At 42.9% G+C, this 24,495-nt stretch overlaps 1 protein-coding gene across 3 annotated transcripts in view; it reads left to right on the top strand.

Annotated features, from left to right (window-relative positions):
• The window catches only part of COX16 (cytochrome c oxidase assembly factor COX16), a 143,861-nt gene extending 141,855 nt beyond the window's left edge, over nucleotides 1–2,006 (top strand). For all 3 annotated transcript variants that reach the window (XR_013215556.1, XR_013215557.1, XM_077262292.1), the window contains one exon: nucleotides 1,648–2,006. Coding sequence is in view for 1 of the 3 variants with exons in the window: in XM_077262292.1 (XP_077118407.1) it covers nucleotides 1,648–1,761 (114 nt within the window). In the remaining 2 variants the exon portion in view is untranslated. The remainder of the gene's footprint in view (nucleotides 1–1,647) is intronic.
• Nucleotides 2,007–24,495: the final 22,489 nt, after the last annotated feature.

The following is a 24,495-nucleotide window of genomic DNA, read 5'->3' on the forward strand; positions in this document are numbered from 1 at the left end:
AAGCACCTCATAGAGCAACAAAAAAAAAAAAATTGAAATGAGATGCTTACATGGAATTGCATCATCTATAGGTTCTGTAGTGGAGGCGTGTAAATTGTGTGAAGCTGAAGAGCCATCCTGGGTCATTATCCCAGAGTTCAGTATCAGTGTTTTACTTCATGAAGAAGCTAGAAGTGGCCTGAAACGTGTAATTGTGCACAATTGTGGTGCAATAGCTTGAAGCGGCACCAACCCTGCAATATAGATTACAGAACTGCAGATATACTGTAGATTGTATCACAATAAATGTATGTGTTCAATATTCTAAACTCTTATAAAATATATAGAGAAAAACTGTTCCTCAGATCCATCTGTCCATAGAGATCCCTGAAGTTCTCTGCCTGACACTTTATTGCAACTGCTCCGCAGATTTCCAATCATTTTTTAGTATCTACGGTATTTAATGCCACCTATTATTTAGTAACTATAAAATCATTACAAATTGTGGTGTGAAGAAGAGAGATCCATGAGACTGAGAGCACTATGAGGTTGTGCACGGCCCAAAAAGTGGTGATGTGGAGGTGGCTGAGGGGAGTCCTGTGCTAATTGCTTCCAAATTGTATGAATTGCAGTCACTTATTTGCCACAGGGACCCCCCTGACATCTTAGTGTAGATGCGCTAGGTGTATATCCCACCGCTCTCATGCTTTAATAATGGTTCCTATTTTATCTGCTCAGTGGCAGACTGTCTCTTACGTATAGGACTACAGATCCAGATGAAGAATTTTCAGTGCCAAAGGCCATTTTTCATGACCACTCCATATAGTTGACTGTTCTTTTTTATGTGCCCCGGTGTGTTCGCCCAGTGATCATTTTAGAATGTAGGTTAAAGTGTGCCTGCAGGTATTTTTGTATAATATATACTGCCGAGCTGTGCCTCGGGGAGTACGATTAACGCTACCGCTTTGTCTGAAACTTAAAAATACAGACACAGATTCTATCCTTTCTACTGGTAATGCTCATAATGCTAACTTCACAATATCTCCCACTGATCCAGCCATATAGGATCATACCACGAGTCCCCGTAGTACTAACCCCAAAGTAACACTCTCTACACATAACTTTTCGAAGCGCCAATCCTACCCCCTTCTTCACAGTCACCAGCTAATAAGGTATCGACTATCCTTCTCCGGTGCCACTCTTTGTAGGATAACTGTTGCTAGTCCATGGCAGACCTTGGACAACTTATTTGCCAAAGTGCTGCCCTTCTGTCTCCGAAATTAAGGTGGTCACCTACCTTCGAGGACAATGCACTTCATATAAAATGTAGCCTACATTATTATGAGTAAAAACCATAATGGTCGCTGTTTCCATTGCTAATACTCATGTAAGTGTTCCTCCAGAATAGGGATTCCTTTCCTTATTGATGTGTTCTAAATATGTAAAATCTGCTTGCGTTTTATTTTTCACCTAAAGGAGATGTAATAAGATAACATTGATAGGTGACTATGGCCTAATGGCCCCCATTGATTCCCTACTTTGCATAGCTGTAATTACTCATCTACTTGGTAAGGCGGTAATGTTCTGAATCCTATTCATGCTTTCTGTTTGTGCCATATCATCCCTTCCCGTATATCATAGGCTGTTTTAATCTTATGTCTTCTGCAGAAATTGAAGGAGAAGTCTTTTGACGACTGGGAAAACATCCGAGGGCCTCGTCCATGGGAAGACTCTAAATCATACCAAGACCACCAGAGGATGAGCATCACCAAAGAGACCTAAACCATAATGGATTCCAAAAGGAGGGGGAACTTCATAGTCCTAGGATAGAAACTGTGAATGTTTTCCATTTCATGCACATTGTCATGTTTTCTGGCGTCCCCCACGCTTCCAACAACAAACATGCTCCAACTGTCCCCCAAAATATATTCCGCCAAGTGGACCTTGATGAAGTGCCGAGCCTGACTGTGATTTTGTGATTGTTTTCAGAGACTTGCTCTGGTTACTATTAAACTGTTTTTATGCAATTCTGCTCTTCAAGTGCCTTTTTCATATTTCTGTTCATGATTGCAGCAAACAGAATATTACATCTTCCGCATATGATCAGTCCTAGAAATTGATTTCTGTACACAACTGTAGACGCTGCAGAACAGGAACCAGTCAAGGACCAGATGAAAGCTGCTGTGAAACTAGGCTTGCAGTTAGGAAGGTACTTGATGAAAGTCGGGTGGGACAGTTTAACCCCTTCCCTTTTGGATCTAGTTTTCATTTTTTCTTCAATGTCTGACAATGATAACTTTATATCGATATACGCATATCGCATAGTTGTGGTCAATTTGGTTTTGCCGCCGACATCAGAGAGTTCTCAGTGTGCACTGCGTGCGCTAGAAGGATTCACAAGTCTGCAGTCACATACAGACTTTTGTGATTAGCCCAGACAAACCTTTTAAGTCTGCAGAATTATGGTTAGTTGTAGCGCTTAGTCCCTTCAGCATTAACCCTTTCCGGTCATTCTTGTCTTTTACTGAGTGTACCTTCATTTATTGAAGATTTAAAAGGGTCATCCAGTCATAAGTCATATGCCATTGATCCCTTATCCTTAGGCTAGATCACACAACCGATTTTTCTCTGAAAAAAATCGATCCCATTTATGCTTATCATGCTCTGATCAGAATACGAGTGTGATCCAATTTTTTCAGATGTGGCATCTGAAAAAAAAACCATTTCCATTCACTGTGTATTTGAAAATCGGGTCGCACATGGATGTCATCTTAAGTGCAGTAAGATTTTCAAAGCACCCATAAACATGAATGATCGAGTGCGTTCTGATTATCAGAGGCAACTTGTGCATTCCGCAATTTTTTTCTAGGACCAGCTCTGTCCTTGGAAAAAATCAGACATGCTCATCCCCATAGAATAACATCAGTATGACTGTTATCCATCAAAGTGACGGATATCACTCATTTGATTATTACAGTCATCTGCATGGGGCTTTAAGATAGATCATAATGATCAGATCACACTAGGCAGACAGGTTAGTTACCCATCCGATCTGAGATTACCTTGACGTTTGGTGGATGGGCTCACAATTTTTGGCCAAATCTTGTGCTAAGCATCTCATGTGTTTTTTCATAGATTTCACAAGCCTGTATGCTATTCATATTTCATGTATCGCACATTTCCTTGCTTTAGCACAGTAATATTGAGTGCAGCCATTATCTATTTGCTATGTAAGACTTTTTGGTTATGCACCAGTTCAGACTAGATGGCTGTTCAGTCAGTTTTTCTATATTTATCAGCGGAGGTTGGCACCCTATATACAATGACAGTGGCGCCCCAGCGACTGTCCCTAATATCCCTATTCTGCCCTATATTAAAAAGAAAAGGCAGGAGATTTAAGAACAGGCACTCAATGTTAGAACCCCAAATTAGATTGCAACATCTCAGACATCCTTATGTTATTGGTGCGTTTTTATTGCTAACCACCAAGCCAAAAAACAATGATCAAGAAAGGGTAAATGCTGTATCAAAGCATTGCCAAATTTGGGAGTATATCCACCCTGTGTGACCCTACAGGGCTCAGAGATGGGGAAGAGTCTGAATAGCTCAAATTAAATCTATCTGGTTGGACTGCCTTACCGTGGTTGTATCTAATTTCTGGCTCCTGGCTGCGGAGGTTGGCACCCTATATTGCAAGGGATGTGGTGCCCCCACTCAACAAAGGCTGACCCTTATTATCTCTAGACAGCCCTCACCACAGTACCTTACATGTAAATCTATCAGAACTTAAAGGCAAACCCTTTTGTCAAAATGGGTCACTTGTGTTATCTGTTTCATCACCCCACCACTAACCACACCTAAGGTGATGTATTAATGGGTCGGTTAGGATATATCAAAATGGGTATCTTGGCAAATCTCAGGAGGCATTGATGGATAAATAGACAGGGTAACAAAATAAACAAAGAAAGCCGGTAAGGCAGTACTCATCCAGACTGTAGGTTGTTGGTACTGGTAGATTATACTGCCTCAACAACTGTCGGTGCCAACCTCCGCTGTTAGGCAGGAGAACAGAACAGGTCCTTCACTAGGGTGCTGATAGCATGTCTATTTTTCTATCTCATTAATTATAAATAATAGTGTATACGTGTTGTCTGTTTGGGATCATTATCCCTCTCGTTTTAACAAGTCATTAATCCACACAGTAAAAGTAGCCCATGATATTCCCAGGAATATTCAGTGAAATGAGGTAGGTGGTCTGTGCGAGTTTACTCCATTGGCGCTGTGGACAGCGGTCAGTAAGCCGGGCAGGAATTTGTGCCTACACTGCCTCCGTGCATGTGCTGATATTAGATTGTATTAAATCTTATAGCCGCGGTGCTATTGCTCTTTGTCCACAAGGGATTTATCTGCCAGCAATGAATGGATTTAAAACCCCATTGACTTGCGTTATCCAAAGTCAAACGACATATGGAAAGCATTTAGTACAGAAGTTTCCTAGCTGGCAGTGTATCTTTAATATATTCCTGGCATACTATTGTCCTGCGTTCAGAAAGCAAGAAGGATTAAATCTGGAGTAAATGAACATTTGTTCAGCAGGACAGAATGAGATTCTGTGCTTTTCTGAGCTGCAGCACAACAGCTGTCCATGAATAAACTATTTATTACAGATGTTGTTTTTAGGGCTTTTGTCCCTTTAAAATTGTGACTTATGAGATGACCTACTTAACCCTTTCCTACATGACCCATCTGGTATCCCTACCACTGATTTGGCGGTTTTCTGCCTATGCACAGTGTACACTCTGGGGTTATGCAGAGCTCTGTATTCGGAGAACTGTTAGATCTGCAGCAGATAAAATGGGGATGTTATCAAAATTGAAGCAAGCAGCCCAGTAAGTGACACATCTCTGGAATCGGGGTATCTGCCCCTACATCATGCTGTGTTCAGATGGTGACAGATTCCCTTTAGAGAAGCAGATTTGTGTTGGAAATGTTCACATGCAAATCAAATGCTGTTCTTCGTCTTCTTAGCATGTCATCACTTATGTGATGTGATGCAGCGGACCCATGTAGCTAAGATGGCAACACAGGTGCAAAAATACCAGTGAGACAAGCATGAGGACTCGCAAGCGTGATGACCCTTGATGCTCGTTGCGAGCTAGCATATCTTGGCCAAAATATCGACTAATACCTCACATATTTTTATATGTATTTTCTGCACCTTACTTTTCGGGATGCAGCTGGGCCCATTTGGTCTTGTAAACTGTGGTGTCTGTTCACATGGGATGCATTTGGATAGCACTGGGCAGCCGCCTGATCGAATAGTATGGGCGTCACTAATAGGCTGCTAACCTGGATGCTGTTCATCACCTGTATGTGAACAGAGCCCCATACAAGTCTCTATTGTGCATTAATAAACCAAGCAACCACCCCGTCCATGGATTGGTAGGCCGAGAGTGGTGGTTTCATCGGTATTTTTGCACCTGTGTTGCCGCCATCTTAACTACATGGGTCTGCTGCATCCTGATTTTGGATTTGTTTGGAGGCCTGGGCAGGTAAACATCACTGCCTTTTTTTCTGCTGTTTTTAAATTTTTGGAGGATTTTTAAGTCCTCTTTTTGTGGTTTTGCTGTTTAGTAATGCATGTCCAGTAGCACAGATACTGGCTCTGTAGTGTGCTGCAAAGTCATAGAATTTATCAGAATGGCTGTGGAAGGGGGAGCTAGTTGTTTGCAAAGCATAGGTGATAAAATGCAACCATATTTAGTCTGTTTGTAGCCGGCCTTGTTTTATTAAAGGGGTTGAAGCTGAAGCTGTTCCGACTCCATTCAATGTTGAAAATGGCGGATCCCCACCAATCTGATATTGGGGACCTATTCCAAGCATAGATCTTCAGCATCATGAAGCCAGTTACCCATAATAATAATACATTATTCCGACTTTAGGAAATTATTTTTGGAATTACAATATTGATGGTTTATCCTTTAAAGATTGTCCATGACATGGTCTTTAGTCCCATAGTAAAACAAAAAAAAAGAAGGTAGTTGCTAACTACCTGCCTGCTTTACCCGTTGCTGGCTCAGAGCACACACCAAACGCTCCTGCTGGCGATTCAGCTGCTCCATGTCAACAGAGCAGCTACTCTTCCGGGCTGCTCAGTCGGTGGGGTGTGGTTTACAAAGTCATGCTAATTAACAGCCAGCTCCCCACAGTTTTACAACTGGCTTCCTGTTGCCTATCAGCATGATGTCAGCGGAAGTTGTTGAATCGTCAGCAGGAGAGGTGTGTAACTGCTCTGTGCAAGCAGAGATCGACGACAGGCACAAAAAGTAGGTAGTTTGCAACTAACTGCTTGTTCCTTCTTACGCACATTGTAAAAAGAAAAAAGGGTCATCAATATCAGATCTGTGAGGGTCCGAATAAGGACATCAAAAAGTGGGTCTGCATGCTTGGGACCTCCCTTTTTATTCACGGCGGGTGGGGGCTCATGGTTAGTGTTTGTTATTGCTTGTTAATTCCCCGCTTTGGCTAACAGTGAAGGTTTCCTAGTGGGCGACGTCCCTTATGATGTCCCTACATCCCAAAAGAGCATATAAACAGATTTTCCTGATGGGATAATGTCTTTAGAATAAACGGGTGACACCTTATTCTATTTGTATTTGTCAGTAATGTGAATGGTCTTGCAAACAATTCTTTTCCAAAATTGATTCTACTGTGGAACATCGCTAGCAGTTTTGCAGAAATTGAATTGTCGTATGAACTCTCATACAAAGAAAAAGAGAAAAGGCACTCCAAGTGTGTTACCGTCCATATAGGAAACAGCGAGCAAAGGATTATATATGTTCACCTGCGTGGGTTGTGACCTGGCACAACTCCGTACTTGTTAGAATGAAGGCCTGCTGCTCCGACCGCTGACCCACACTCTGATGGGAAGAAACATATTCAAACCAAAAAGTACAAAGAGCGGGGATTCCTGGGCACTGCCACAGAGTGAAGACAAGGGTGTATGTTCTCTGGATCCCTATTCATTCATACAACGCGTTTCAAAGTTGGGTTGACTCTTTTATCAGGTATAGTCTATATAGTCTATAGACTTAATTAACTGAGAACAGACGTTCCGTAAAGTAACTAATCTCTGCGTTATTCACGGACAATTACATGAGAGTTCATCGTCAAACCAAGCAGGAAAAGATGGTGATTCCCAGGCTTTGCCACAGAATGAAGACAAGAGTGTATGTTCTCTGGATCTTTACTCATTCATAGAACGCGTTTCGGAGTCTGGTTCACTCCATCAGATATATAGACAATATACCTATATAGACTATACCTAATGGAGTGAACCAGACTCTGAAACGCGTTGTATGATTGAGATCCAGAGAACATACACTCTTGTCTTCACTCTGTGGCAGCATGCAGCAATCACTGTTCTTTTTCAGGTTTGATGTGAAGATGAACTCATGTAATTGTCCGTGAATAACGTAGAGATTTGTTACTTAATGGAACTTCTGTTCTCCGTTTACTTAGTCTATACAGGTTGACAACCCCACACATATATCCCATAATGAACCATGACTTGTCACTCTGGAATGATGACAGGTTGTGGTTGCTATGGCTTACGATACCATTGTAGATGGGAGCTCTGTGATTACGGCTGTTAGCAGCACAAGTTTAATATTACTATGTCAACTAACAAAGGCTCGGCATGTTCCTGACACCACAATGAATGACGCTTGCTCTCCGTACCATTATTCCAGCGATAGAATTACCACCGTGTAATCATTGATTTGGGTTGCAGGAAATGAATTCATCCTCACCTGGCCTTTCCATAATAATTTTCAATGCATGTATATTATTGGTTCATCTCAAAGTTCTCAATCTGTAAAAGAGCAAAATCATGTATTTCAGATCCAAGCTTATTCATAAGGGATATGTCATGCACGTTACCTTCTAAATTATAGTAATTTGACCTGCTACAACATAATTGTGCTGTAAATACAGTGCTGGTGCCGATAAGAGACTTTCCAAAGCTTGCTTACTTTTAAGTGACCCTTTATTATCGTAAAGTTTTGTATCCTGTTTACCCATTGTTGAGATGATATGACACTTTTTTTTTTTGAAGAATCTCATGAAAAAAGGAGACTCTTGATAAGACTACAGGCTTATAAAAGCGAAAGCCAATTTGGGGAGAAGTAATCATGTTGACTTTTGCTTCGTGAAAAGTGCTCCATTTATGATCCATCTGTGGTATCCAATAATTGGTCCCATTTACTCCATGATTGCCTCTACGTCAATGCCATAGCTTTAAGTAGACTTTATCTTCCAGTTAACGAAAAAATCCTAAACCTTGAAAATAATTCTAAAAACAAATTGGAGATAATCTCATTTGCACGGTTTGTTACTCTGTAGAGTTTTCAGTATGTTCCTCAAGCAAACAGTTTTGCAGAAATCTTGTGCACAACACAAACCTTAACTTTCTTTTGAACTCTCTTTAGTGCATGAGAACGGGTCCTAATGTTTCTGGTCTCCAAATCCAGGTAAAGCAGTGGGGGAGTCTCCTGCTGCAGTCATTTGTTTTACAGTTAGATATTTTATTGTATAAAGTGATAAATGACTGATGTGCTCACTTCTTGTTAGGCTCGCCAGGTGAGGTGGATTCTCTAAGCCTCTGGTCCTGGTGGACACATGGACCCCGGGGGTGATGCAGAAAGCAGGCAGGCATGTGGGCAGCAAAGACTTTGCACACACAGTAATCTCTAGAGCAACTGGACCGATGAAATGGAACCCAGTAGAAATGAATGCAAGCACAAAAAGCACAGTTGCTGGAGCATAGCAAAAATAGTAATACAGTCTCAATCCCAAGACACAGGTGTGTGCCTTAATGGGAAATAAATAGGTATATGTAGATGATGTCACTGATCAAGGCCAGGCAACTTGCAAAACCCGATGTGGAACACAACAGAGGGCAGTGAACCCTGGGGAAGGAAGAAGAGCCTGGGATACCCAAACCAGGTGTGTAACCTCTCTGTTTTCACAATATTAATTTCAATAAGACACAAAGTAGATTCAAATCGGAATGTTGAGATTAAGAAAGACATTTTGGGGACTTATATTTATTAGAGTTTTTTGATCTTCAGTCTGAAAAAAAGGCATAAGCTGGCCATAAAACTGGCTTATTGGGTGCAACGGATTTTACTACTGACCGGCTGAGCATGAATATATTCTCAGTAAGGAGAGACACTGCCTGACACCTTTTGCCCGAACAGTCTTTCTCTGACGATTTCCCTTCTAGAGAGATTCAGGACACAACTATACACATTAGATGGTAATCCAGTCCCTTCAAAATCACAGGTTTTGCTGAGAAGTGTTTAAGATGTATGGCTGCCTTCAAAGGAAATTTACCCTGCAAGATAATTGTGAACGAGAGTTGTTAAAAACATTAATTTCACTATTATCACCCAAAGAATGAGCAAAATGCTTCATTGGGTGAAATGATTTTTTGTGCAGCGCAAAAGATCATTGTTCTCGGCAGTGCATTGTCCTGTGTAAACGGGACTCGCACCGCCGAGAACTATGGCAGCCGATTTGACTGGTATAGATTGCTTATGCTTCGTGTGCATCGTTAACTTTGTTCTGCCTGTGTAAACAGGCATTCAAATCACCAGGTTCGGTCAGTCCATGTAAATGGACTCTTAGTCTTACCCAGAAATCTTAGTATTCAATCTTGCTGACATATTGTACCATTCTCCTTTAAAACATGGAACAGAGTCCATTGTTGTACAGTACAAATGTACTGTACAACAATAGACCGGTACACCGGTGTGGAAAAAATGTTGCACAGTAAAAAAAAAAAAATAGAAATGTTAATAGTTTATTTTTAACAAATAATAAAATGTGAAATGAATGAACAAAAGAGAAATCTAAATCACATCAATATTTGGTGTGACCTCACTTCACTGTCAAAGCAGCATCAATTCTTATAGGTACACTTACACAGAGTTTTTGAAGGAATTTGCTAAGGAGGTTGTTCTAAACACCTTAGAGTACTAACCACAGATCTGTGCACGTTGTTTCCACAAATACTTCTATCTATCTGATCATGTAATCCCAGGAAGACTCTATGATGCTGAAATCAGGGTTCTGTGGGGCCGTATCCTCACTTCCAGGACTCCTTGTTCTTTTTTACACTAAAGATAGTACTTTATGCCATGAGCTGTATGATTGGGGTCAATCAGACGCCTAGCTAATGGTATTACATGATGGGTAAGTATCTGTTCGTATTTCTCAGCATTGAGCATACCTCTAATTCTGACCAAATCCCCAACTCCAATTTTTGAAATGCAACCTCCCTGCTGAGGTCCTTTAAGTTTTTCCACAACTTCCTAAAACTTTTGAACCAAATTGTAAGTCCAGTAATAGCTACTATTGGACACTCCTATAGGATATGTAATAATGTGCCCATGCCATCTCACACAAGGATCGAAGGCATGAATGCATGGAGTCTAGAGGTACAGGGACCTAACAGTCGCAGAGGGTGCGAGTGCAACAGCCTATGTTGTAGGGGACCAGCCGATGCCAGCAGCTATTTGAGGCCGGAAGCTGATATCGGCAGGTGGCGCATGACAGTGAAGTCATACATCACTCATAGCGGGCACACCGATGTCAGCTGCCCATTTCTGTGCCAGCTACAGAAGAGGCCACCACGCGACAGCGAGGGGACGTGAGTTGAGTTTTTGTTTTTTTAAATTATGCAATAGAGAACAGCAGCAGAACAGGGGATATATCAACAAGGAACCCAGAATGGGAGCATATATATCAGGGTGGGGGGCATGTATACCAGGAAAGTACATAGGATGAACCCATAAATACCAGGAAGGAACCCAGGATGCGGGACATATATACCAGGATGGGGGGCATATATACCAGGAAGTTACAGAGGTTGGGTGCATATATACCAGGAAAGAACCCAGAATGCAGGTCATATATACCAGGATGGGGAGCATATATACCAGGAAGGTACAGAGAATGGGTGCATATATACCAGGAAGGAACCCAAGATGCGGGGCATATATACCAGGTTGGTGGGGGGGGGCATATATACCAGTAAGGTACAGAGGATGGGCGCATATATACCAGGAAGGAACCCAGGATGCGGGACATATATATCAGGAAGGTACAGAGGAGAGACACATATATACCAGGAAGAGGCCCAGGATGTGAGGCATATATACCAGGAAGGGGCCCAGGATGCGGGGTATATATACTAGGAAGGGGCCCAGAATGCGGGGCATATATACCAGAAATGGACCCAGGATGTTGGGCATATATACCTCTAAGGCCCAGGATGGGGGGCATTACTACATAATGGAGGGGAACACGTACGTCCTTATACGATTTAGAACGCTGCAATGGCCCCTTACATCTGACCAACATGAGGAGGGAGGGAACAGGTCCAAATTTTGGACTGGGGCCAATCTAACTCTAGTTACGTCACCGTAGAGCAGAGGTGGGGAACGTCCGGCCACTTTGCCCATTATTGGCTGTTGGTCCTTTTAATTCTGCAGAGGTGCGCATGGACGGCCACATGGTGCCACCACCATCGCTTATTCAACTTATCGGTATCATAGGCTACTTTCACACTTCCGTCTTTAGGGATACGTCGCAATGCGTCGTTTTGGAGAAAAAATCCTGCAAAGTTGCCCCCAGGCATGCGTTTTTTCTCCATAGACTTGAATTAGCGACGCATTGCGACGTATGGCCACACGTTGCATCCGTCGTGCAATGGATGCGTCGTGTTTTGGTGGCCGCGACACACAAAAAAAATTCAATGTAACTTTTTTGTGCGTCAGGTACGCCATTTTCAACCACGCATGCGCGACCGAAAATCCGCCCCCTCTTCCCCGGAACTCACAATGGGCAGCGGATGCATTGTAAAACTGCATCCGCTGCCCATGTTGTGCTACATTTAGCACACTGTCAGTCAGTATGTCGGGCCGACGGTTTGCGACGGCCCCGTACCGACGGAAGTGTGAAAATAGCCATAGACGCCGATACAGTTGAAAGCAGTGATGGAGGAGAGAGCGTCAAATGTTCCCACTCCCATCACTCCTCCTCTGCTTGTGACTCAGTGGGAGCGCGATGACGTCACTTCCTCGTGTGCCACGCTGCTGTGCCAACTGCGGAGCCGATGAGACCGGAGCAGAGCCTGGAGCAGCACGGGGAACAAGGAGGAGGGGTGAGTATTGTGTGTGTATGCATTATTGTGTGTGTGCATGGGCTTCACTTTACTGTGTGTGTGTCTGCACTATACTGTGTAGTGGGGGAGCTGTGCCTGCACTGTACTGTGTTGGGGGGAGCTGCACTGTACTGTGTGTTGGGGGAGCTGCACTCTACTGTGTGTGGGGGGAGCTGCACTATACTGTGTGTCGAGGGAGCTGCAATTAATTTAAATCTGTGAATCAATATAGTTCGTTAATTTTCAAGTTAATATTTTTATACGGCCCCCGAAAGCTATTATAAAATTCCAAATGGCCCTTGGCTGAAAAAAGGTTCCCCTTCCATGGCATAGGGGTAGCTACCGAGCATCGGGAAAGGAGTATTGAGTTATAAGCATGAACTATATGCACAAAGGAATACACTGCAACATTATTCAGATGTGCAGGAAGTTTGCCCACTTCTTTTCCAATGTTGTACCACACAGTGGGACAAGGTCTTTTTATATAGGGAAGATAAAAATGTCATGGATTTGGGAAAGCATTTTGCACAGCCTCACAGTCGCCGAGGCATAATCAATAACTTGATTAAGTATCTGTATTGCAAAGTACTCTTTCGGGAAGTGAAAAGTGTTTATCGTGCTGTACATGTCAAGAGAGAGTCAGAAACACAAAGGATAAGTATGTTACAGGAGGTTGACTACTCTCCACTTTACCCTAGTTAGGTTGTGTTGCTGGATGTCACTTCAGCTAAATTATTAATACTAAATGGTATGACAGTCGGGAGAACTGAGACTAGGACTGACCTTGGAGCAATCACACTTACAGGATTGTTCTGTTTCCCCTTGTGCGTCACTCATGAAGAAAGGCTGCAAGATTGAATGTGGCAGATGCTTTTAAGTACATTAAGGGTCACTTTTAGAAATAAAAACAGTGTCCTTTAAAAACGTTGATCTTTGGATTGCCTTTTTAAAGTGAAAAATAGTTGAAATAGTCATTGAAAGGAAGACGTTATTATGCAAGAGTAGTTACTAAATGCTGGACTTTCTTTCTGTTGAGATTTTAATCCAGAGGTAATTTTAGTAAAGACTTGATTACAGTCTGTTAAAACCACTGCTTTTGTCAGACCTCAGAGCTATAGAAGATATTTTTATTGAATTCACTAAATGTGAATCTGTTTGCAATTTGTTCTAACTTCTATCAACATTTTAAGAAAAAATACCAAAAAGAATAGTTTACAAGAAGCACTTTATAATTTAATGGACCTGGGATCCTGTACTTTGTGATTTTATTAGGCTCCCTTTATAAAGTGTATCCTCTAAGCCCCTGGAACAGGTGGGTACACAGGCTCTGGTGCAGCTGGCAAGATGGCACATGTGGAGCGAGGGTGAGACACCCTCAGGAACCTTGATAGCTCCAGGACAGATGAAGTTAAGTCAGTAGGGAGCCAGGATAGATAGAAGCAGGATAGCACGGTGTGCCCAGGAGATGGTGTAAACCAACAAGAGCCTTGAATCCCAATCAAAAGACACAGGTATGTGTGTCCGTGGACCGTAAATAGGTCTAGGGAGGTGATGACAACCTGCAAAACCTGTTGTGGAGTGCAACAGAGGGCAACGGACCCAGGAGAAGGGAGCGGAGCCCGTGATACCCAGGACAGGTGTGTAACAGATGTGCTTATATTCAAGGGATTGCCACATAAGCTTCAATATGGCGGCATGAATGAGAACCTAATATTGTGCTCCTTTATACTTCTTCTGACACCAGACTCACAATGGTTGATAGCTATGCAAAAATATGACTTATTGGCAGGAAGAAGGGAATGGAGTGAAAAAAAGTGTCTAATCTCTTTCCACTATTCCTTCAATAAATATTGATGCACTGCAATTTTGTCTTGTACACCTACTTTTCTATGTCTTATACACCTTTCCCTATTTCCAAACCTGACTTCTTAAAGATTAACCTACGTTTTGTTTCTCATTTCTAAACTAGAAATGCAATGGAAATACATTGTGTAATAGTGTTGACTACTCTATTTTGCGGTCTTCGTGGAGAAAATAGGTGCTAACGTTTGCCTTGACAACTACGTAAATCTCCCCACTATGAGTGGGGGGTGCAGAGTCTTCACACTTTTATGCGGTCACATTGAGATGAGTGCAGAAGTTGTGTCTGCGCGGCAGTCTCAGGGTGCAGACAGACGGCCATATAAATCAGACCAAGATCGGACAACAAAGCACGGACTGGCCAGCGGCTCTACCGATCCGAACATAACCACTTCATATATTTCAGGGCAGAAGAGCCACCGGCCAGTCCAAGCATTAAAATTAAATTTTTAGTTAAAAAAACGGAAGAAAATTCTAAAAGTTTAGTTTCTCTTCAACTCACTTTTTTTTTTTATTGTGATGTTACATTTTTTTTAAAGTTCTGTATATTCTATTAAAGTCATTTTAGTGTTATGCTGCACCAAACTTGTGATCCAGAAGATTTAGCCAGCTTGGAATTTTATTTCTTTATTATATCGCACTAATCTCAAATCTCCTAATTTGTGTTTAACAAGTTCTGATTCTGGGATTATCCTCATATTTCTTTAATGCGCAAACATCTGCACAAACAAAAATACCATCTGGTTTCCTTCTTACCCAAGTCAGATTCTTCCAGCAGGAGATTTTAAAGAAAACGGCAACAGTATGAACGATTTTATTTTATTTCTAAATACTGTACTGTAGCCATTAGACTGGGCTCCATGTCGTAAATGGGTTGTCTACTACTAGGACAACCCCTTCTTGATCTAAATGTTTGACCCCGATAAAATACAAAGCGTATGCTCGCTTCCTGTGCCGGCGCCGTTCCAGCAGTGTCGGCACTCGCGGTCTCTCTTACCGCTATGACACGTGGAGCTCGGCTCCCAATCAGAGCTGGCGTCACTGTCTCTGCCTTCGTACGAATTGAACATGAAGAGGAAGACCAGGATCAGTTGCAGCTCTGTCTTCTACTTCATGTTCAAGTCGACAGAAGGTGGAGACAGTGATGCCAGCTCTAATTGGGCGCCAGGCTCACCAGTCATAACTGCACGCGAGCTCCGGAACCATGAGGGCCAACACCGCTGGAACGTCGCCGGTACAGGAAGTGCATGTAAACTTTATTTTATCGGGGCCAAACATTTAGATCAAAAAGGAGTTGGACAACCCCTTTAAGGTAATATAATTAAAAAAGCTTTAGTATGTACTTTGTAGAGATGACATCTGACCTCAAAATCCAGTTAGCAGCTACACATACAATTTGACAGCTGATTGGCCTGTGATGTGATCTCCTAATCCCTCATCTGCAGCATTAAATAAGATTGGTAATAACCTTCTTGAAGCACCATCCTTTAGACCCATTCCGAGAGAGAAAAAGAATTACCCTTCAAACTCATTTACTCCTAAGGGGTGTTAAAAAACCCTGAAACTTAAAGGGGTTGTCCTAGTTTGAGGCTGTGAGGCACTGATTGCAGACTTGTGAATCCTCACAGCACGCACAATGCACATTGTCAGGATTCTCTGGGAGTAGGAGCTCATCTGACTGCTAGTATTCGAATTACATACTTCAGGCCACATTCCGACTAGACGTGTCAGGCCTGGCTCAATTTGCTTGTATTGATCAAGGGCGTGCATATCTCTGACTGCATCTATGCAAATCGTACACTTGCGGTAACTCACTGATGCTTGAGAATGTCTGCAGCTACATAGCATGGACAACCCCTTTAAAAGATGGAATCTGACCTATTCCTTCCAGGATAATACATTGTGATATATTATAATGCAAAAAGTTCTTGTGGTTGAAAGCAAGCAACTTTTCAATTTACATCTTATTAAAATTATTTTCTGTTCTCAAGAATGGAGGGTTTTTAATTCTATATTGAACAGCTCATGTACAATATAGCTGCACTCCCCAGTGGTCAGTAACCTAGATAAGGAGAATGTGGCATTAGTTGGCTCTATGCTTTACAGCCACTCTGAAGCTGGCTGGTTTGCTAGATCTTACCAGCCTCAATACGCCCGAGCTTCTTCCATGTTACTCCAGTACTGGATCCATCTGTCAATCTTCAGGAGGGCACTGCCCACTGCAAAGGAGAAACAGCGCTCCTGAAGGAAAAAAAATGGAGATTTAATATAGTGGAAATTGAGGTCTGTTGGGGCTCATGTAATATTTCTTTTACAGATTAACATGCTTCCATGTGTAAGTATCTCTGGAGGTGAGAATTAAGTTTCGGATAGGATGTGGAGGGTCATGGGATGTTGATATCATGATAGTGCCATCCTAGTTCATGTGAACATATACCTATTAATATAAAATAATAATCCTTCCAAGTATTGCACTATGACCAGTTGTTGATGGCCAGCCATTGGAAGAATATCAAAATCCATAATACATCCAAGAAAAAAATTCACGACCTGAATTTTGCTTTTTCTTATAAGATCAGTCTACAAGGATTAAGTGGTAAATAAAAAAGTTGAGCAATGGAGTAAGCAGTTGCAGCTGTAAGAGAATGGTCAGCCATAATATACGGAGCAGCCATGTTGGCTCTAGCAGCCATCTTGTGCAAAGTTACAAACCAACTGACTGACTTCTCAAAAGCTAATAAGATGTACTTCTGGAAGTCACAGACAGATTGGAGACACCACATGAGATCATGGCCATTCCATCGCTATTCTGCCCGCAGTGCCACACCATGGCCAGGCTAGGGCCAGACCACCGCCAGATGTCCCAGCGTCGCTTTGTCTGGACTCCTGTTCGTGCTCACATGCTTTATTTCACTGACTATCCATGTGCTGCCCTGCTGCGAAATCTCCAAATAAACGTCAGTCTCAGTTTGATAAAAGGAGTTGTCTACATATTTTTCTCGACTCTTCCAGCTCTCAGTATGGACTTTCTTACACAGCCTTGCCAGTTTTATATAGCATTGGAAAATCAGTTATGGGGGGGAGGCCTTAGGTCAAGTTAGAAAATTGTCCAAAGGGGTCATTTGTAGTTTTGGATGCTTGGAGTCAAAAAGTGGCAAAAAACCAGATCAGAGCAGAAATTATAGGAAATCACTAAACATAAGTGAAGAGATGAGAAGGAAATGCCCATAGTGGAGGTTGCGTGCAATAGGGGGGGCTGCGTGCCATAGTGGAGTTTGTGTGCCATAGTGGAGGTTGCGTGAGATAGTGGAGGTTGCGTGCCATAGTGGAGTTTGCGTGCCATAGTGGGGGCTGCGTGCCATAGTGGAGGTTGCATCCCATAGTGGAGTTTGTGTGCCATAGTGGAGGTTGCGTGAGATAGTGGAGGTTGCGTGCCACAGTGGAGTTTGCGTGCCATAGTGGGGGCTGCGTGCCATAGTGGAGGTTGCATCCCATAGTGGAGTTTGCGTGCCATAGTGGGAGTTGCATGCCATAGTGGAGGTTGCGTGCCATAGTGGGGGTTGCATGCCATAGTGGAGGTTGCGTGCCATAGTGGAGGTTGCGTGCCATAGTGGAGGTTGCGTGCCATAGTGGAGGTTGCGTCCCATAGTGGAGTTTGCGTGCCATAGTGGAGGTTGCATCCCATAGTGGAGTTTGCATGCCACAGTGGGGGCTGCGTGCCATAGTGGAGTTTGCGTGCCATAGTGGAGGTTGCGTGCCATGGTGGAGGTTGCATCCCATAGTGGAGTTTGCATGCCATAGTGGGGTTTGCGTGCCATAGTGGAGTTTGCATACCATAGTGGGGTTTGCGTGCCATAGTGGAGGTTGCGTGCCATAGTGGAGGTTGTGTGTTGGGTAGTATCTCAAGCTTGTTAAAGAAATTTGGATGTGTCGAGGGGTTGAATGTTAGGCGCTGGTCTGTTCATTCCAGTCATGAAGGGATAGTAGCCGCACATGTCCCATATGCTGAAAAGCCAAAGTGAGTAACCCTTTTTGAGTTGGGGTAGGCCTCTCATAACCATTTTCTCTACATCCTAGATGAACTTAACCGAAAAAATGAACTGGAGTATAAGTTGGTATACATGCAAAATAGGAGCACCTTCACACTTGCCATTAAACAGACAAAACCCCAGACAGAAATAAAATGAACACATACCCTGCTGTAAGTAAATAAGGGAAAGCAATAGTGCATAGAAATGACATAGGGTACTTAGTAAGCACCGTTTTTCAGCGTCCAGTTGATGGTCCTATCCTCTAATATTAAAACCCTACCATGCATCAAAGTAACGTCAATGTGAATAAGGGCAGAGCAGGACCCAGTCCCAAATGGATACCCAGCAAATGGGAAGTTATATAAACATTATGTCTAGCTCAAGCCGAGATCAACTGTCCAATTATTCTGATCGGAGTTTGATCATACTGGCATCAGTTTTTCTAGAAAGTGGAGAAAAAAAGATTCTTCACTTTCTCCATTTTGAGAGTCTGTGAAAATCGGACCACACTCGGATGTCATCCGAGTGTGGTCCATTTTTTTCATGGACCCCAAAGGTTGCGTTGTTGATTTTGAGTCAACACTCGGATCAAAATCGGACATTTCTCAGATTTTTTCTACAGATCACTTGTTCCGTGTAAAAATAAATAAATAAATGTAACTTGTGCACATCCCCATAGAATATCAGAGGTACGAGGGCGATCCATGAAAACGATAGATAGCACTCATCTGAGAACATTGGTCTTACGCACGAGCCCTTACTATGTTTGGGACTTGAGACTGTGGGTGTACGTGACAGCTAATTTAGGCTTTGTTCACATCTACGTACTGGTTTGGGTTGATAACTGAAGCCACAATACAGTACCTGATGGACGACTTTGACTTAAAGAATTTTCCCCAAATTTGCCAAAGTGTTTGGATCCTTATACAATAAAGAAACACTGGACCAGTGTGGGAATTCGAGTGTGAAGTAACACTAATTTCTTTATTTTATAGAGATCCTTACACTCTGGCAATTTAGCAAATTAGTGGAAACCCTGTTTAATTAATTGTTTCTTTTTGCAGTTTTTCTTTTTTTTATCAAAGGTAAATGATACATTTTCATGTGATATTTATGAGCTAAATGCCTTGTAAGTTGTAATTTTTAGTATCACCACACCACCTCTGCCACCGTCTCATTTTATTCGCACAGATTCTTTAGCAAAATATTTTGAGCTATCCTCCAATTAAATTTAATATCCTCCAAAAATGTAAACTGTGACTAGCTCCCCCAATTTTCTTTCAGCGTGACTTTTTGGAACTAGACCTTATCTGATGCAGAACCTCAAGGGAAGCCTGACTGTCAATCATGATTTTACCTCTTGAAATCACCCGCTTCCACTGAGGAACACAACAGAGAATGACAGCTCTGTTTCCTTATTTAACAGCCTCAGACTTTGCTGCACTGACCTCTGTGGTGGATGACTGGCTTCCGACGTTGATCCAAATCATTAAAATCAAACCAGCCTGAGGGCCAATTGCTCAGCTGCCACTCAAGCCTGCATGCCCCAGAGCTGAACAAATTTCAGTTCCTTGTGTGTATTTTTAAAACAAAAGGGTGTATTTATTAAGCGACATTCGACACTGTACAAAATGCACCACAAAGCCGGTGCCTTTTTCAGCCTCCGTTCTTCTACATTTCATGTTTTCCTGAGTAGATGTTTATTATATTTATAATGATCTATTAACTCTTTTTTTCCTCGAAGCAGCGCTGTAATACCTTAAAGACTTAGCCCCAAAACAGCTTTGTTCACATCTTTTGATTTTGGTCTTTTATAAAGCCCTAGCGAGTTCCATCCCAATAGACTAATGGAAAAGAATAAATCTAAAAGAATAAAAAGGAGATAGATGCATTGTTCTTTTTTCACAGGACTGTGAAGGCAGCAGAAATGAATATCAAAATGTTATTGGTTTGAATGATCTGTTATTCTATACTTTTTATCATTCTGCATAACAAATTTACTATAATGTGTTTATTTTTCTATTTTATGGCTATATTTTTTTATTTGCTAGGTCCATCTATCTATACTGCTAAAAAAAATAAAGAAAACACTTAAACAACACAATGTAAATCCAAGTCAATCACACTTCAGTGAAATCAGCCTGTCCAGTTATGAAGCAACACTGATTATAAATCAATTTATCCTGCTGTTGTGCAAATGGAACAGACAAAAGGTAAAAATGATAGGCAAATAGCAAAACAACCCCCTAGAAAGGAGTGGTTCTGCAGGTGGTGACCACAGACCATTTCTCTGTTCTCATCCTTTTTGGTTCTTGTTTTGGTCACTTTTGTATTTTGAAATTGCTCTCACCCCTAGAGGTACTGTACAGTAGCATGAGGCGGTGTTTAGAACCTATAGAAGTTGTTTAGGTAGTGCAGCTCATCCAGGATGGCACATCAATAAGCGCTGCAGTAAGAAGGGTAGCTGTATCAAGAGCATGGAGCAGGTACTGTGCTAGGAGACAGCCCCCCTCCCTGAGGAAGCCCATGTGAATCACTCGTTGGGGCCTCGGGCACGGAACCCGGCATGGAGACTATGGGTAAGACTGCTAATGGCAGCAGCTGTAGATACTACCTATTATTACCACTCTACCTTCCTGAGACTCTTAGTATGAGCTTCTGAATTATCACTGAGCTGGGACTGTGTGACATTCATTTGTCTGTCTAGGGAGGCTCTAAACTTTAATTTAGATGCTGTGAGGGTATAGGATGAGTGGATAGAAACTGTATGTAGCACTGGCACTTTATTGGTAATGCTGCTATTCCCATGTGGTTCCCCATCCACCTTATACCTTTTGGGTCCGTGTCTTTTCTGCACCTTTGTTCCATACTGCACATCTTGGTAATTCCTATTGTACTTGTGTTTATGTACCTTTGTTATAAATTGTGTTTAATAAAATTGGTACTTTTTACTTTTGACTTTCCCTCTCTTTGTTTTTTCTCATGGTTTTATGAGTATATGAGAGTGTCCTACAATACTCTGACCCTGTGTACCATTGGGTATAGGGTCTGATGTTTTATACTATGTTTTCTGTTCGATGGATTTTGTTTTCATGTACTAGGAGACAGGCCAGTACACCAGGAGATGTGGAGGGGGCCGTAGGAGGGCAACAACCCAGCAGCAGGACCACTACCCAGGGCTGGATCCAGGTTTTTGAGGGCCCCCGGGTGAAAGAGTCTCAGTGGCCCCCCCAGCGCCCTCCCCTTTAACACATACCACGATTCATGATGCATAGATAGAGCAGAGAAATATAGGTATAGTACAATGCCAGATTTCACTTCTTACATGAATGATAGCTATTGTAAATTCTACAATACCATACAGCAGAGGGGCTTTATATACAGTAAGTCGACAAAGGGGTACCACAGTGAAGGAGGTGCCCTATAACCAACGAACAGAAAAAAGGGGGGGGTTTGTTAAAAAGGAACTACTGGCCTCTCAGATCCTCAATATTAATCGGACTTGATAGCAAAATGACTATAGTTGCCCATGGGATATGTCCTCTACTTGCCCAAGTAAGTCACAATAACATGTATGGGTATAAAGTCCTTTTCTTATAAGCACCACTTATTTGTACCATATAAATGAGATCATGTATATAGTATTCATCTTATGGGCAACTATAGTCATTTTGCTATTAGGTCAGATTAATATTGAGGATCTGAGAGGCCAGTAGTAACTTTTTAACACCCCCACCCCCTTTTTCTGTTCATTGGTTATAGGGAAAGTAAGAACAGAGAGAGAGAAAGGAAGAACAGAGAGAAAGAAAGAGGGGAAAGAAAGAACAGAGATAGAAAGAAAGAAAGAAAGAGGGGAAAGAAAGAAAGAACAGAGAGAGAAAGGAAGAACAGAGAAAGAAAGAGGGGAAAGAAAGAACAGAGAAAGAAAGTAAGAGGGGAAAGAACAGAAAGAAAGAGAAAGAAATAAGGAAAAGAAAGAAAAGAGGGGAAGAAAGAACAGAGAGAAAGAAATAGGGCAAAGAAAGAGGGGAAAGAAAGAACAGAGAAAGAAAGAAGGGAAAGAAAGAACAGAGAGAGAAAGAAATAGGGCAAAGAAAGGGGAAAGAAAGAACAGAGAAAGAAAGAAGGGAAAAAAAGAACAGAGAGAGAAAGAAATAACAGAGAAAAAAGAAAGGAGAGAGAAAGAACAGAGAAAGAAAGAACAGAGAAAGAAAAAAAGATTAGAGAGGGAAAGAACGAACAGAGAGAAAGAAAGAAACAGAGAGAAAGAAAGATTCTATAAAGATACTATAGCAGCCCGACTCCCATTGTAATGCCCATCTGAGCCTCCCAGTGCAGGACATATCATTATCTGCTCACATGGCCGGCATCCCCAATTCCAAGGCGATCCCGCTGTCGGAGGAGGACACGGTGATGGATCTGAAGCATTCCCTGAAGCGTTCCGTCACAATCTCCTCCCGAAATTACATAATTTCCGGTCAGCTTCCAGCACTTCACTTCCGGTGGAATGTCACGTGTGAGTTTTAAAGTGGTCCCCGGGGCTCCACCATGTACTCCTGTGTCCGTGGGAAAAGTAAGCTCCCGGCCGGGACAGCGACGCAGACTCTCAAAATCAGGACAGTCCTGTTGGATCTGGGACGGTTGGGAGGTATGAAATATGCTCCCCATCATACACCGACCTCGTACATGCACGGCTCCGCACACCTCATAAACACACGGTTCCGCTTTATATGCCTCATACATACACAGCTCCGCTCCGTTCACCTCGCTCACACACACTGCTCCACTCCATATACACATGGCTCCACTCTGTAAACCTCGTACACATGCGGCTCTGCTCCATACACCTTGTACACACGCGGCCACGCTACGTACACCTCGTACACATATGGCTCCACTCTGTAAACCTTGTACACATGCAGCTCTGCTTCATACACCTCGCACTCATGCTGCTCCGCTCCGTACACACACGGTTCAGCTTCGTACACTTCGTACACACAGGGCTCCGTTTCGTACACCCTGTACACATGCGGCTCCACACCGTACACCTCGTACACACGCAGCTCTGCTCCGTACACCTCGTACACACTCAGCTCTGCTACATCCACCCTGCAACCCCTCCTGACCCCACAAATAAACGTCCCCTCATCCAGCACCATGACAACCAGCACAACAGAGTCCTACATACACTGAGGCCCCTGATCATGTGACCCGACTCCTCCCCTCCTGTGACCTCATCACAGGTCCTGTATGCACAGAAAAGCTATATATGAGCAACCTGAGCAGATGCAGAAGAGGAGTGACTTCAGCTTCAGGACCTGTGATGTCACAATCACGTGACCGGTCACGTGAGCCGAGGAGGGCTGGATGAGGGGATCCGGGAGGGTTGGGAGCCCTGAATTGAGTAGTAACTGAACCTGTGTCTCCAACGCACATTCAGATACTACACTGGCAGAATCTGCCACCCCCTCTCTTAAGGACGGCAGTGCCACCTGAGGCAAAGTGCTCAACTTGCCTCATGGTAGCAGCGCACCTGGGTGACACTGAGCAGTGTGTGTGTGCTGTATCCCAGACAGTGTGAGTGGGCCCCTCATCTCGCCAGGGCCCAGGTGCTGACACCGGCCCTGCCATCACCTCCTCCTTTGTGCAAGGTGGAGCCATGCCAGAGCCCTGCAAAATGACCGCCAGCAGGCCACTAACATCTATGTGTCTGCTAAAACTGTCAGAAACAGACTCCATGAGGGACGTGGGGGGTCCAACGTCCATAAGTGGGAGTTGTGTTTAATGCCTAACACTGTGCAAGGCGATGGCATTTGTTAGAAAACAATAAGATTGGCAGATTTGACTTTGGCACCCTGTGCTCTTAACGTATGAGAGCAGGTTTACACTGAGCACATATGACCGATGTGACAGAGTCTGGAGACGCCGTGGAGAACGTTCTGCTGCCTGCAACATCCTCCAGCATGACCGGTATGGCAGTGAGTCACTAATGGTGTGAGGAGGCATTTCTTTGCACATCTCAATTGAGACATCATGTCTCGCTCCATCCACCAACGCCATGTTGCACCACAGACTTTACAGGAGTTGACTGATGCTTTAATTTAGGTCTGGGAGGAGATCCCTCAGGAGAACATCTGCCGTCTCATCAGGACCATGTCCATGTGTTGTAGTGAGGTCATACAGGAACAAGGAGGCCACACACACTACTGAGCATCATTTTCTTGTGTTGAGGCATTTCCACTGAAGTTGGATCAGACTGTAATTTGATTTTTCACTTTTGATTTTGAGTATCATTCCAAATTCAGATCTCCGTGGGATATTAGTTTTGACTTGCATTGATCGTTTTTATGTTTCATTGTTCTCAACACATTCTACTATGTAATGAATAAAGATTAG

The sequence above is a fragment of the Ranitomeya variabilis genome, chromosome 1, assembly GCF_051348905.1.
Source record: "Ranitomeya variabilis isolate aRanVar5 chromosome 1, aRanVar5.hap1, whole genome shotgun sequence".
Classification (NCBI taxonomy): Eukaryota; Metazoa; Chordata; class Amphibia; order Anura; family Dendrobatidae; genus Ranitomeya; species Ranitomeya variabilis.